The sequence below is a fragment of the Chelmon rostratus genome, chromosome 3 (assembly GCF_017976325.1).
Source record: "Chelmon rostratus isolate fCheRos1 chromosome 3, fCheRos1.pri, whole genome shotgun sequence".
NCBI classification, from domain to species: domain Eukaryota; kingdom Metazoa; phylum Chordata; class Actinopteri; order Chaetodontiformes; family Chaetodontidae; genus Chelmon; species Chelmon rostratus.
Genome location: NC_055660.1, coordinates 28,251,092 through 28,265,597, shown reverse-complemented (window position 1 = coordinate 28,265,597; position 14,506 = coordinate 28,251,092). Strand labels below are relative to the sequence as shown.

Genomic DNA, 14,506 nt, shown 5'->3' with positions numbered 1-14,506 from the left:
TCTTTTATAAAAGCTTTTCCAACATTTTCTCTGTCTCTCACTTTAATCCTGCCATCTTTGATGATCATGCCGAATTATAATTAAGTATGTACGAAGAAAACATCTCTAGTAGCAGTCAAACCTGACGGCTTTAGGAGCCGTGATAACGGATTTCAATAAAACCAAAAGACACAAACAAAAGTAAGTTGCAGAGAATGAGAACAGATGAATTTAAAATACAGAAGATTTGATGTAAATAAAAGTAATAGCGGAATATGCTGATGCATATCATGCAGACAACTGTTTTGTTTTCTTCACTCATTGCCTCATGCTTTGCATCATGAAGTCCCTCTGGACAGCAGTATTCACACTCACACCAATAGTCTCGCTTTCTTCTCTTAGATTTCAAAAGAAAGGCTGTGCTGATGAATGCGTTGAAATATGGTTCTGTGTTGTGAGGGGTTTCCACAGTAAAGGAGGAGGGGCGGTTTCACCTCGACCGCACTCAGGGCGTGGACAGACAAGAAGCCCCTGTGCATGTAAATCAGACCAATACACAGATGGATTCTTCTCCATTATGCCCCTTTCAAATATGCACTTCATTAAAGTAAATGTGCTGCCAGTTTTTCATGTTAGTGCCATTTTTTCCAGAAGTGCCAACAGCAGTTTTACTCACTGGCTGCTCATTTCAGTAACACTTCTAACGTAGCTCAAGTCTGAACTGAATGCCGTCACTTTAATAGTATGACTACACGACACACACGCACATATATATGCTAATATAAACAAATTTTGCAAGATATTCCTCCTCTCCCTCTTCTCATTTCCTGTCAACTTCCTACTGTGCACTATCAAAAATATAAACAAGCGTGTGCTCAGCTGTTCATGTCAACTACTTATAGTGAGAATATCCAACAAAACACATCAAAAACAGCATGTTTGTCTTGTCATCTTCAGATGTTCTCGGCACTGTCTGACAGGAGTCTTTGATTTATCTAATAACTGATGAAATTGATAAGGGGTTGGTTAGTGAAAACTGGGGGCGGGTCCCTTGTCTCTTGCACTCATTATGGTCATTAATTAAAGCACGTAGATGAATATCAAGCTGCAAAATAAGTTTTGACAAGTCCATCATTGATGCAGCCAAGAGAGAACTGAGGACACTCCTCTTCCTTCATATTATTTTTCAGTGGCAACGCTTCCACTTGTGCATGAGGTGCCCAGTATCCTGCAGAGCACTGCAGCTGTTTGAAATGGAATCTGAAAAGAAATGGCTTGAAATAACAGAGCCAGCAATGTTGCAGATTTCATGTTATTCTCCATTATGCATGAACAAACTCAGAAGCAATAACGCGTTGCCATTTCAAATGAAAGGTTCAGCAGTTCCCAGCTCACAGCAGTTAAATACGGCTGGGGTCAACAAATGTAACAGCCATCTCACTAATAGATAAAACTAGAAACCACCACAAAAATTACAACTACCTGCATAAACCACCAGGTTCTGAACACACACATGACAAACACTAACAAAAAGACAAGAACATTAGAACATAAAACAGCAAAGCATCGACTGGGCCGTCTATATAGCCCCAGCTTTCAGCACACTTGATAGAAAAGAGTGCCTGCGTGCACACGTGAATGTGTGCGTGCAGCAAAAGAGCAACACACTCTGCCCCACCTCCGTTGCGTTGAGATGAGCTGGTGCAGACAGCTGCAAATTACAATGAGAGCAATTAGATCTGTTAGTAGGAAAAATGCATCTGATAAGGTTTATCAGCAAAATTCTTGTCATAGCCAATCAATCAGGTAAGCTAGCATTGCCATAGAGACCAGGTTATATTGAGGCTATGGTAGCAATAGCATTAGTACGAACAGTTATATAACCATAATGTATAACCAAATATAACACTAGTTGTACCTCTGCAGGTATTCTGGTGAAAGTAAAGCAAAAGCGTAATCAGTGACGCAACACTGCACAGACACTGATCTTGTAAAGTAACGTATCACCTTTAAATGAAAGTAACAAGTTATTAATATTAATATTAATATTTTTGAAAGTAACTTGCGGAACTCTGTGCTGCACGAGTATCTTAAGCACACACATCACCTGCCAAAGATCGATCCATCCATCGCAGCAATAGTGTTACCTCTCACCTCTGGCCATCTTCATCCTCCTCCTCCCTCTTCTCATCTCCTGTCGCCTTTCTACTGCAGAAAAGTGTGATGTGCACTGCAAAATTCTTCCTGTAATTTGAGCTCAGCATGTACGGGCCAGTTTTCCTCGTTACAACCCTGCAAAGCCTGTGACAAGAACAGCGGCTGCTGCGTTCCCTGTGGTGGTGTTAAATTTGTTCGGGATGCTTTAATTGGGGTGAAGGCCTGCTCAGACCTTGTAGTGTGTATCTGCTGTTGAGTTACAGCAACTGGATGTTTGTCCCCTCCCTATGCCGCGTCTTCCCACCACCACCACCATCCTGTGGGGCCGTACACTTGTGCTGTTGTATTATATCACAGTGTAGTAGTGCCGCTGTCCGTGTTGAATGGTAATTTCCTGCTGACTCAGCGCACTGCGAGCCACAGCCCGTCCATACAGCAGTTCTGTCGGGGCCCGTTAAAAGCCGAGGAAAAGGCAGACTGATTGGAGAGCGCTGGATGCTGTGTGAAGGCATCTATGTGTGTGTATGCGTGTGCGCGCATGTGTTTGCTGTTGATGTCGAGGGAGAGGGAGTAAAGCACCAGTAGCCTTTAAGATTATGCAACGTTATGCAGCTTTACACTGTGAGGGCAAATGAATCTTAAGGCTACTTCATGCTCTCTGATGTAACAGCCGGACACATAAACAGGTTTTATACCCTTTTAGGCACACAATTGCATAAGATTGAAGTTAAAAGTCTGGCGTAAACTCTTGGAGGATTTAGAATTTCATGCCAAAATCTAATCTCACTCCATCGGAAAGATGCAAAGAGCTACAAGAAGTGGGCATCATAGAGTACCCCCTCAATAATGCTCTTTAATGAAATGAGCAAAGGGAGGACAACAGAGCTCAGGGAGGAGAGATACGGTGCGGCGTTGTCTTGACAACAGCCATTTCATCCAGGAAGGATTAACTGATTTTGCAAAGGGATTACAGCATCCCTAACTTGTGATGTTACGGCAACAGCAGCACATTCACACACATTTGGCGTTAGGTGTCAGTGAAGCGATTAAGGCATGCATCATATAATAACATGACGGTGTGTGTCTCACCGCTCATACACAGCGGGATGATGGGAAGTGCTTACTCATCACGGTAAAGGAGATTGGAGTCAAGGTGTTACATAAATAAGGAACTGAAATAAATACAGCATTGCCCAGTGAGTGTTTGCATCCCCGCTACGATCAAATGACACATGAGTGTTAATGTGGTGCTCAAATCATGTGTGTGTGTGTGTGTGTGTGAGACAGTGTGGAAAATATTCACTGACATCTGTGTCAAATCCAGTTGAAAAGATGAATCGTGACAAAGAGAAGCTTGGACCAGGAGAGGTTCAGACCGAATTCTTGCTTGCTTTCTTCCTGTTTCTCATAGAGCACACACCTACGTCACACACACACGCACGCGAATGTTCCCACGCTCTTCCTTGGAGCTGGCGGTAACCCTGGGTCGGTCTTCCCCCAGCCTCCTTCTGTTAGCGTGCTCACGCTCACCAGGTTAAAGTCACGGAGAACACTAATAATACAGTATGTGTTGGTGGAAGTGTCCGTGTGTGTGTTTGTGTGTATATATATATGTGTGTGTGTGTGTTTGTGTGTGTGTGGACCTGGGCTCCTCCATATGCTTGTTCCTACACACACTGTGGGACAGTCACATGGGGTTGGACCGGTGTCCAGAGACTCTGTGCTACATTGTGCTCAATGCTGCATAAACTACACACCACACACACATATACATTTTTAGCACATACCATATGCCTCCTTAAAATAGTCCCCCTGGGCCAAACCTGCTCCATCGTGATCCCGTTTGTCGTCACCGTTACTTTGCGTGTACACACACACACACACGTAAAACTGAAAGGCACACACACTCGGGTATTGTCCTAAACCCGTATCTCCTCAAGAAGCAAAGTGAAATGGCAGCCAAGAGGACGCACCCAAGCGCCCACGCATGCATGCTTTGCGTGCACGTACACACATGCACAAACGCACACACACACACACACACACAAAGAGTAAACAAATGCGACCTGGTGTAAGTGTGTTAGCAGCAGTGGTGTGAGAGCCACCTGTTTCACTCCACCTCCTCACCCTCTTTGCCATTTCCCCTGCTGTCCTTCCTCCTCCTCCTCCTCCTTTAATCTCAGGCTTCCTCTTGGCTTGGACGCAGTTGACCTCTGACCTCTGCTCTCTTTCAGGTCCTCCTTAGTCAGGTGCATCGGCTGCGAGCTCTCGACCTGCTCGGACGCTTTCTGGATCTGGGTCCCTGGGCCGTCAGTCTGGTGCGTTTACATGCCTGTTTGAAAGTAATGGCTGCATTTCAAGAGAACTCTCCAAACTTTGGGCATCAAGACAGATGGAAATGAACAAAATCCTGATTTAATTAGCAGAAAATTGTGCACACCTGGCTGGCCTGATGGAGCTGGATCACATTTACGGCAAGCAGCAACAACCTTGGCTGGAAATTGAAGCTTTTAAGTGGTGTCAAATGTAGCCGTGCAGATAGTTTCAGTCTTATGTGGTGAGGGATTGAGATCTCTGCCTGAGAACCCAACACAGAAAAGAAGAAAGGAGTCTTGTTTGTGACATCTCAGCAGCAGCTAATCTTTCTAGACACAGTGTTCTTATTACTGTGGATCATCCACAGACTTTATACTGTTTTCAGTAGAGCCTCTTGAGTATCTGGGGACGTTTTTGCAGGAAGGACACGTGGCTGTTGAGTAATCTGTTGATGCACGCACACCAGAAAGGACGTCGTATCTGAGGAGCACAAACAAAACATTCTTTGCACCTCCACTGTTTTGTTGTGGTCATGGAGTTTCAGAGGTGCTTATCTAAAAGCCTCTTCACATCAAATCATAACTGTCTTCAGGAAAGTGAGAAAATAGAGTTTGTAGTTTGGGTGTACTGACCATTTAAGGTGGAGATGCTAAAAACTTGCAAAGTTTCAGATTATATTTAAGATAGAAGTTCTGCTTGAATAGCCTGGTGGCAGTTTTGAATGTTTTGAGGCAAATGAGAAACAAAAATGCTTTCTTTCCGAGTTAGATGTGACAGGATCGATGCCGCTCTCATGTCTGTGTGTTAAAGGGTGGGTTCACAGTTTTTCAAGCCTGTCTTAAAGCAGCAGTCACACTGATCAACTGATTTTCATGCTGTAATCATTCCCCCTGTTCAGACTGGCTGTTAAGAGTGGAAATATCCACTAACCTTCCACTGCAGCTCAACAAAGACACGCTGTCCAGGGAAAAACAAGGGAGTTTCAGACTAAAAAGACTGTCTAACCCAGACTACTGAAGCCTCACAGGAGCCACAGATACACTTTGGAATGAGCACTGTGGAGTTTGTCCTCACCACTCACATTGGAAGGACATTAGGAAGGGGTCTGGTAACAGGAGCAGGAACAGGAGGAATGATTACAGCAACCAAAACCGGTTTCAGTGCTCATGTGGGCATCTGACCCTTGCTTTAAGAGAGACTGTGAGTCTGGCCTTTAAGTATGGAGCTGGAGCTTAATATAACATAACAACAGAGCTCGACTCTCTCCAAAGTTAAAAAATCCACCTGCAGACATGGTTAAAGCTCACTTTTTAATACAATGTAGAGGTTAAACAAACAACATGTACAGTATAGTGAGTTCCCCAGCCTCCACGCTAGCTGTTTCCTCACCTGACTCCATACTCCATACTTTTTACTAAAATGTAACAGCCTTTTCTCTCCTGAAAAGAAACGCTGTGTGTTTGGGGCCACGTTTGGCGTGATGAGCAGGTCACACTCTGCTTTCTCACCGAACAGAAAATAAATAGCTTTGTAACCAGGCGGCGCGTCTGATCTTGAAAGGAAACATTTTGCTGCAGCTGACTTCTAACCCGACAAGCCAGAATAATACCACAAACATTCTCTTCCTTCATCACTTTAAAGATCCCCACCACTACCGTTATTTCCAGCCCTCACTGCCCTGTGCTGTCACTCATATTTCAGCGTGCTGAATGGCAGGGAAGCGTATCTATTTATCATTATTGATGGAGCTGAAACAAAGGACAGACATTTGAGGTTAAGTTACAATTATCATCTTATTTCAGACTATGGCTGTATTTTGGTGCTCGGACTTGCACAAAAGACGTTCAGCAGCCAGGACTGCATCATAACTGTGATATCAATGCTGCTCAATAAACACCAGCACTCTGTGTGTGCATGTGCGTGCGTGTGTGTGTGTTTCCAGGCCCTGTCTGTGGGGATCTTCCCCTATGTGTTAAAGCTGCTCCAGAGTTCAGCCAGAGAGCTGCGGCCGCTGCTGGTTTTCATCTGGGCTAAGATTCTCGCAGTGGACAGTGTAAGTTATGTAAAACACTCGCGGATATTAAAATCGTTCTGTCTCAACTTTTCTTAATCCTTATTGTGTTTATTTTATTTCCACAAGCAGTTTATTGTCACTGAATTGTTCGTAATGACAACCAGACAGAATGGGAGAATAGAGAGAAAAAGAAAGCTGTATTTAGTGTGAATGAGTGCATAATGATGCCAGGTGCCTATTTTTTGCACTCATGATTTAGCAGTGACTGAAAGAGCAGCCATGCTCAAGCACGTAGGTTGAATGTAGCGTGTTTTTATGTCTCTGCCTTCATTCTAGCAGGATGATTGGGGTCAGAAATTAATAATTCTCATTCTTGGTTGGTCGATCCGAAATCAAATCTGAAATTGGTAAAGCTGCTACAGTTTGATCAGTGCAAAGGTGCAGTGGACGCACTGCCATGGGAGACATGGACCACCGCTCCCTGTGACAGCACTGCTGGGAATGTTGAGTGAATGGTGACACCTCTGCCTTTCTGCCTGTGTCTGCAGTCGTGTCAAGCTGACCTGGTGAAAGACAACGGACACAAGTACTTCCTGTCTGTGCTGGCTGACAGCTACATGCCGGTGAGTATCCATCCGCTTCCACCTCTTGATTTTGATGCTTCACTTATTACTTCACTGAAAGGAGTTGAAGAGATGAGCAGAAAAGCTCCAGACAGTCGTGGAGAAGATATTCCGACAGAACTTAAGATCCCCTTTTTTTGTGTTGCAGGCTGAGCATCGGACCATGGCTGTGTTCATTTTGGCCGTCATTGTCAACAGCTACAACACAGGACAGGTATGAGCGTGTGCGAGAATGTTTGGATAGGTGTGTATTTCCGCACTGCTGTCCGTTTGCTCGCCAGAAGCCCAAAGGGAAAACGTACCGTATCATTCATTTACTTCCCTCACCGGCACCTCAGCGGGTTGTTTTGGGGCCAGCCGTCACTTTGAGAGATGACTCTATTGCCCATTGTGTATTTCCGGGAGATATTGGTTATGTGACAGTTTTGTCACCAACAGTCACCTCTATAATCTCCATCTCCGTCCCAGCCACCTCCATGGTGACGCTTTATCACCGCAAGTGTCACTTCGGCCTGCTCCTGGCCCTCGGTGTTCAATCCCAGAAGCCTTTTGTGTCTGACGCTGATCAAACGTCCAAGGGTGCGACGTTGGGATGATGTAGCTCGTCATTTCGTGCAGCGTGCGCGCACACACACACACACACACACACACACACACACACACACACACACACACACACTGGCTGACACACTCCTCCACAAAGAAATATTCCACCATCACTCTCTTTTGTTTCTCCCCTCCTGCTCTCTGCAGTTATTTTTCTTGTTGTTAATGTTATTTGACTCATTCATTTTTTTTCCCTTCACAACCTTACAGTACTTCTCTCTCACAGCATTATATAAATGGGACGAATCATAAAAGCTATACATGCTCTCAAGCTGAGAAACACCCATTCTTCTTCCATACGAGGGTTCCTTGCTCCTACCTCTCTCACAGGCCTGTAAATAATAGATGATCCCCAACATTACAGAGAGACTCTCTGCCTGCTCCACATCTCCATTATTTATCCCTCTTACTTTCAACAACAGCGCTCATTACTGCTGTATCGCTGTTGCGAACATGTCACCGAGCGCTGGTGTCTTAATATTCTGGCTCTCGGTGTTCAGCCGGGAGGCTCGATCAGAGCTGAGGGCGCGACTCGCCAGCGATCTGAGCCACTTGAACAAAGTTGAGGTTGGGGGGCGGCAGCGAGGAGATGGGGCACGTTGTGTCACTGCTGATAAAACATGCTGTTGTTATGACACCTCAGTCTGTGGAAGACAAAGAAGGATCCTCTAAGCGGGTCCATTTGTTGTTCTTCTTTGTTCCTGAACATGAACGTCTGAGGCTGGGGACCATCAGAGTGCTGAGCTTTGACACACAGGACCGGCGTGTTGTTGTCATATAAAAATGACACATTTACTCTGAGTTCTTGGTCACCACAAATATCTCTGTCAACTTTCTATTGAGTTTGCTGTTGATGCTGTTTGCTATTAATGCAAACACACACAGCCTGTTCTGCTCTCCAGATTTTTTTATCAGTGTTAAACTGCTGTCAGTTAAAGTGAACACTTCTTGCAGACAGTAAGCATCCAGAGCCCGCCAGATTATGGGAACACGCCATTTGAGCCATTGCAAAGCTTTTATTATAAAACATCTATCCAGAAAGTGTTGAATTGTTATTAACAGCAGCTTAACACTGATAAAAAAAAAAAAAAAATCTGCAAATGGAACTGACTGGAATTACTTAACAAATAAAAGCCTCAACACTTCCTGACTGGCGGTGGCTCGGAGGGCATAATGCCTCCCTTTCCTGATATGCTTTTAATGTGAAACTTCTGCAGGAAGTATTAAGTTTTATTGACAGTAACACAGATTGAATAAAATAGCAAAGTAAACCAGACTATAATTAATTAAACACCACACTTGCATATTTTTAACAAGTGCATATTTGTCATGGTAAAAGCCTTTATGTGTCTCAAAGGGCTAAATCCCTTCCTTTTCCTGTTAAATCTTTTAATGTGAAACATATGCAGGAAGTGGCGACGGCAAAGTAGAAGTGACTGGAATCGAAAAGTGAGTCAGAGCAGTATATCTGTTAAAAAGACAAAGCAAGAGCATCAGAGTGGTTTATACAATGACGGACAGAATTAAAGCTATTGAATCTACATTAAGTTGATTTACACGTGAGCCATGATAGTACAGGATATGCCAAGCGAGCATGTGCTTTATTTCTGTAATACTTGACATTTTATCACCTTTAACAAAGCGGAATGTCCTTTACAGTCAGTCAGCAGGCTGTACTTTACAAAGGCAAAGGCAACAGAAAACAAGAAAAGAGAGTACTTGTTAATGCTCAATCAAAAAGAGAGTTTCAAATTGAGGATGTCAGATTTTCCATCGTACTTAAGACTGTCTCAAACCAATTACCTTTTCTTCACAAAAGAAAAAAATATTTGAAGAGGGCTGAAGGGTTCAAAGGAATAAGTCGTCCTGCTGCAGAGCTCAGACTCTTTTTGTCCGTCACACAGCATGAGGTTACAGGTCAGTGGTGATTAGCTGGCTAATGAGTCTGCTCCCAGCCTGGAGCCTCTGGGCTGCTCAGGAGTGTGAAGACTAGCACAGCTTCAAGTCCCGTGTCTACTGTCCGTAGACTGCAGGACAGAGATTGGGAGTGCTTTCAATAGCTGCTGACTCTTGGGAAAGTAAGTCTAGCACAAATGGCCTTCGCACTGTCACTGTCACTCCACACCTCACAATCCCTAAAATCGTCTTACATTTCTTGGATGTACTGGATCCACTCTAAAACCAAAAGGTGCACATCTGAACAACTGAACATCTCTCCCACTCATCATTCTGCATCACTCCTTCTGCTCTGCCCCCACCAGGAGGCCTGTCTGCAGGGCAACCTAATAGCCAACTGCCTGGAGCAGCTGTCAGACCCCCACCCCCTGCTCCGCCAGTGGGTGGCCATCTGCCTGGGCCGCATCTGGCAGAACTTCGACCCGGCCCGCTGGTGTGGAGTTCGGGACAGCGCCCACGAGAAGCTCTACACCCTGCTGTCAGATCCCATCCCGGAGGTGAGGGGTTAACACCAGAGTGTGGACATGTGTGCAGTACGAGGAGGTGTTTTTGATCATTTTCCTGCTCGTCAATGAGCCCTGATGTCTTGGTTTGCGAATGATTAACTAATGCACGATTATCTAAGATCAGTTATCTTGTCAAGCACCATTTGCATTAGATCATTATCCTTGTTTTAAGAGACTGTTTTGATTTTTCTTAGAAAGATATTCCATCTTTTCTCTTTCTTCAGCTCGAGCTGTCGAGATAAAAGCAGACTGCTTTTATTATTTCAGGGATTAGACCAATGTTAAGAACATGCAGACACAAACAACACTTTATTTTTCATCTTTATTTTCTTGAATTGGTTCAATGCACAGCCTTCGCTCCATGTATCAACCTTTTTTGACTGGTTTTAAAAACAGGTGGTGTTTGTAGTGGCAGACAGTCCTACCCGGCCATTGATTTGATAGTTTGATAGTACCAAGATTATTATAGATTATAGATTATACAATCTTTTGCTTGTGTGTAGGAGGCAGAAGACTAAAGGACAAAGTCTGTGACTAAAACTGTTATCTTGATAGCAGCTAAATGAAGCATTTATTTAGAGGTATTTAAAATATTTTGATGAATTTGTTTATTTGAAATGTAATGTTAGTCCTGTAAATCAGAAAAAAAAGATCTATGCTATTTCCAATCAGAACGTCCTCAGTATCCCATTACCACCACAGCCAAACGCAGATACGAGACAGGTCGTAGAAATCAAGAGAGAAAGAAACAGTGGAGTTCTCAGAGACGGGAGAAAAGCTCCTGCATGGAAATCAGTGTGCTTCCACCTCATCCTTTCACCTCAGCATTTTTAAAATAAACGACAAACCATTTTACACATCCTTTATGACATGCTTTCAGATGCAGCAACTCCGCCACCCAACCCTGCAAATGAGGCAACATTTGTTGTCTGACCATTAGAAAAGCAGATAACAGCTTACGCTCTCCATAAATATAAAGTTTCAGAACGAAGACCAACTGAACATTTATGGTGTAAACAGCAAAGCAGTGAATCTGTGCTGTGTGTTCTAGACAGTTGGTGCAATGATGATGTAAGTAAATACATCAAAAGCTGCTTTGGTGAAACTGTTTATATCTCAGGTTGTATATTGGACCAACATAGTGTGCAGCATCATTTGCACCATGGTGTGTTTTGAGAGTAAAATTTGAAGATGGACATGAGGTGATGATGCGCAGGATTAATGAGCTCCAGTAAAAACTGACCCGCCTGATTTGTGCAGAGGTGTGTGCGGTTACCTTAGAGCAGCCCGGTGTCGTTTGCATGTGATTTAATGAAGGTGAACACGGTGGACAGTCATGTGTGATGACGCTGCTGCCTCCAGAGGGCTGCAGGAGAAGCTTTTCATACAGATACTGTAAGAATGACTCCTATTCAATGCAGACCGATGTACAGGCGTTGCTGCTTTAACCGCATGAAATGTTATTTTATGATGCTGATTTAAATGCTGGGTGAAGGCTGTTTAATTAAGTTAATTCATTTACATTTTAAGCATTATTTGGTTTTTACTGCACATTTGCTCAAAGTGTTTTGTTTATTTTTGGTGACTAAATCATCAGATTGGCAGCAGATTGATTGATTTGGCATTCCAAAAGACATGAAACCAACGTTGTTCGGAGATGTCTCTTCTAAGACTCACACACATATCCACATACATAAATATATACAGTATAAATATAATATAGATACCAACAACTGGCTTCACACAGATGGCAAAGTGAATTTCAAGAAAGATTGGCCCATCGAGCGTTTAGTCATTGACAGCTGACCAGTAACACCAGGACACACAACCTGCTAAATATACACTCTAAAAACTATGAAGAAATCTCACACACATGGTATACACACATGTTCTGTAGGACTAACCTGTTTATACAGGCTAATAAAAGTCAGTTTTGTGAAGGAAAGAAACACACACACACATGCACTCAGACTCAGACAGCAGACCCACACAGACTTTTTAAACAGTTTGGACCCTCCGTCCACAGTAAGCATCTGACTGGGTCGTGCGTGGACCAGAGGGACAGCGAGGCAGAGTTTGCCCTGAAGCTCACCCAGACACTTGGTGCCCTCACACACACACGCCACACGTATTTGCAAACACAAGGAACATCTGTCTCCAGCAGTATCTTCCTCCTTCCCTTGGACGGACAGCTGCTTCGGCCGTAGAGTTAGAGCTGAGGTCTGCAGACACATCTGTCTGTGCCCACACACACACACACACACACACACACACACACACACATGCTTTTTCAGTGGTGTTTCCAGGTTGTCTATTTATTTTACATTAGGAATTTACTGTGTGTCTGTGTGTGCGTGTTTGTGTTATTTAAAGTCATTGGAGACTCACACTGACTGATCATAACTGACTGCGTTGTTAAGAAATAGCACATCTGCCGATAAATGACTGTATTTCAAAGTTCTCGAGTGTTAGATTGAGACACCTCGCATGCTGCTGTGTGCATGCGTGTGTCTTGGTTTTAGCGTTAGGGGTAGAATTGGGAGGATAGCGGTATAAACGTGCATGTGCGAGTGAAGGAAGTGATGTGGAGCTGCACAGGGACAGGAAGTGAAGGGAGGAGCAGAGATCAGTGACTAAACAGAGTTTGATTACGATTAATTAAAGATCTGAGGGCACACAGCAACGGTGACAATGTTGTTCAGTCTGAAACAAGCACTTATTCACATTTTACTGCTTTATTGTGCTGAAAATGCAGCAATTCTGGTGTCACAGGGTTGTTGACTGATCATTTATGAGTGCTTGCTGTACAGGCACATAATTCAACAATTCCCATTGAACTGTAGAGTTGTGTTTTAATATAATGCCATGCAACACAACACCATCACAAACTATGGTTTCTAACTGCCATAGATTTGTATCAACACATACCTTAGTGGACATGGTAGCATTAACTGAAGGGCTGTTGAAGTGCAGTCTGATTCCACAGTCGTATATTTTAATTTGCTGTCAAGTCACAGTGCTTTTAGAGGGGAAATGACGGTGTTCATGTAAAATGTTTCAGCTGATCATTTAAATTAGAGCGAAGCAAACCGTACCAAAGCAGCAGCTGTGTGTTGTGTTGTCACTAAAGCTGCATCACAAGATTAAAACATAGCTGTGATGATGCACCCTGGAGCCTGCAAAAAACGTTTTCTGTCGCCACAACAAACAGCATACCCAGATATTCATCCTCAGGCTGTAATTTGGTTCAGTGGATGAAACCAATCGCTCGTGGAAAACTCTCTCTGTGGGATGGCAAGTTTGCATTAAGCATCCAATGAAGCGGGCAGAGAAAGTAATGAGTTCCGTATAGCGACCGAAAGCAGCTCACAGGAGCTCGCAGCACTGATAACCTCCATTTCGTAGTGATACATTAAGAGAAAATTGAACCATAATTATCTCTACAGCTTTAATCCACTGGTCTCATAAAGCATTCGAACATTTTTGCATAAGTCTTGCAAGCAAATATTTGGCTTTCCAGGCAAAGAGCCACAGCCTGCCTTGTGATGGCTGAAAAAGTCAGAGCTGTACACTGATGAAGGGAGATCAGACTGCTACAAAGCAACACGGTTAGCTTTTTTACACATAACAGCTTTATAATGAAGAGGAAATTGAGCTGAAAGCGTTGTTGTGCTTGTGTCGCCGCAGGTGAGGTGTGCCGCTGTCTTTGCTCTGGGGACATTTGTGGGAAACTCTGCCGAGAGGACGGACCACTCCACCACCATCGACCACAATGTGGCCATGATGCTGGCCCAGCTCATCAACGATGGCAGCCCCGTGGTCCGCAAGGTCACTGCAACACAATAACTCTCACCGCACGCAGTTTGTGATATTATTATGTGCATGTGATGGGAAGATGTACAAACACAATGCTGCATGTAAATAGAATCTATGATCTGTCTATACTGGTGCGGACGAGATTATTGGATGCAGTGGAAAGGTTTAATTTCCATTCACCAGCACGGTCTATACTGAGTAATGACAAGATTAGTTTGCTCTTCAGCTTGTCATAATGGTTTGAGGTTTCAGCACCTCTCCAACACATATCACCTTGAAAAACTGGTACCTCCAGGTCAGAGATTTCTTTTAAGAAATGAAATAAGTGAAAGGTTTCTAATTTAGTCAAAGGGTTCATGCACATGCATGACTGATATCACTGCTAACAGCAGAATACAGAGCTCGTCATTTGACACTTTGTATCAGAAGGAGAAGGCGGAGAGAATCAGGCCTGGAGACACAGTCACTGAGGAAGAATAACCAAAAATGAAGGATGTGGGTAATATAGATTAAGACCACAAATTCAAGGTCTT

The 14,506-nt window shown here is 43.7% G+C and overlaps 1 protein-coding gene across 5 annotated transcripts in view; it reads left to right on the top strand.

Annotated features, from left to right (window-relative positions):
- The window catches only part of rptor (regulatory associated protein of MTOR, complex 1), a 168,008-nt gene that overhangs the window by 107,695 nt on the left and 45,807 nt on the right, over positions 1 to 14,506 (top strand). For all 5 annotated transcript variants that reach the window (XM_041933255.1, XM_041933254.1, XM_041933252.1 and 2 more), the window contains 6 exons: positions 4,371 to 4,454; positions 6,395 to 6,505; positions 7,015 to 7,089; positions 7,238 to 7,303; positions 9,957 to 10,148; positions 13,845 to 13,985. In XM_041933255.1, coding sequence (XP_041789189.1) covers positions 4,371 to 4,454; positions 6,395 to 6,505; positions 7,015 to 7,089; positions 7,238 to 7,303; positions 9,957 to 10,148; positions 13,845 to 13,985 — 669 coding nt within the window. The remainder of the gene's footprint in view (positions 1 to 4,370; positions 4,455 to 6,394; positions 6,506 to 7,014; positions 7,090 to 7,237; positions 7,304 to 9,956; positions 10,149 to 13,844; positions 13,986 to 14,506) is intronic.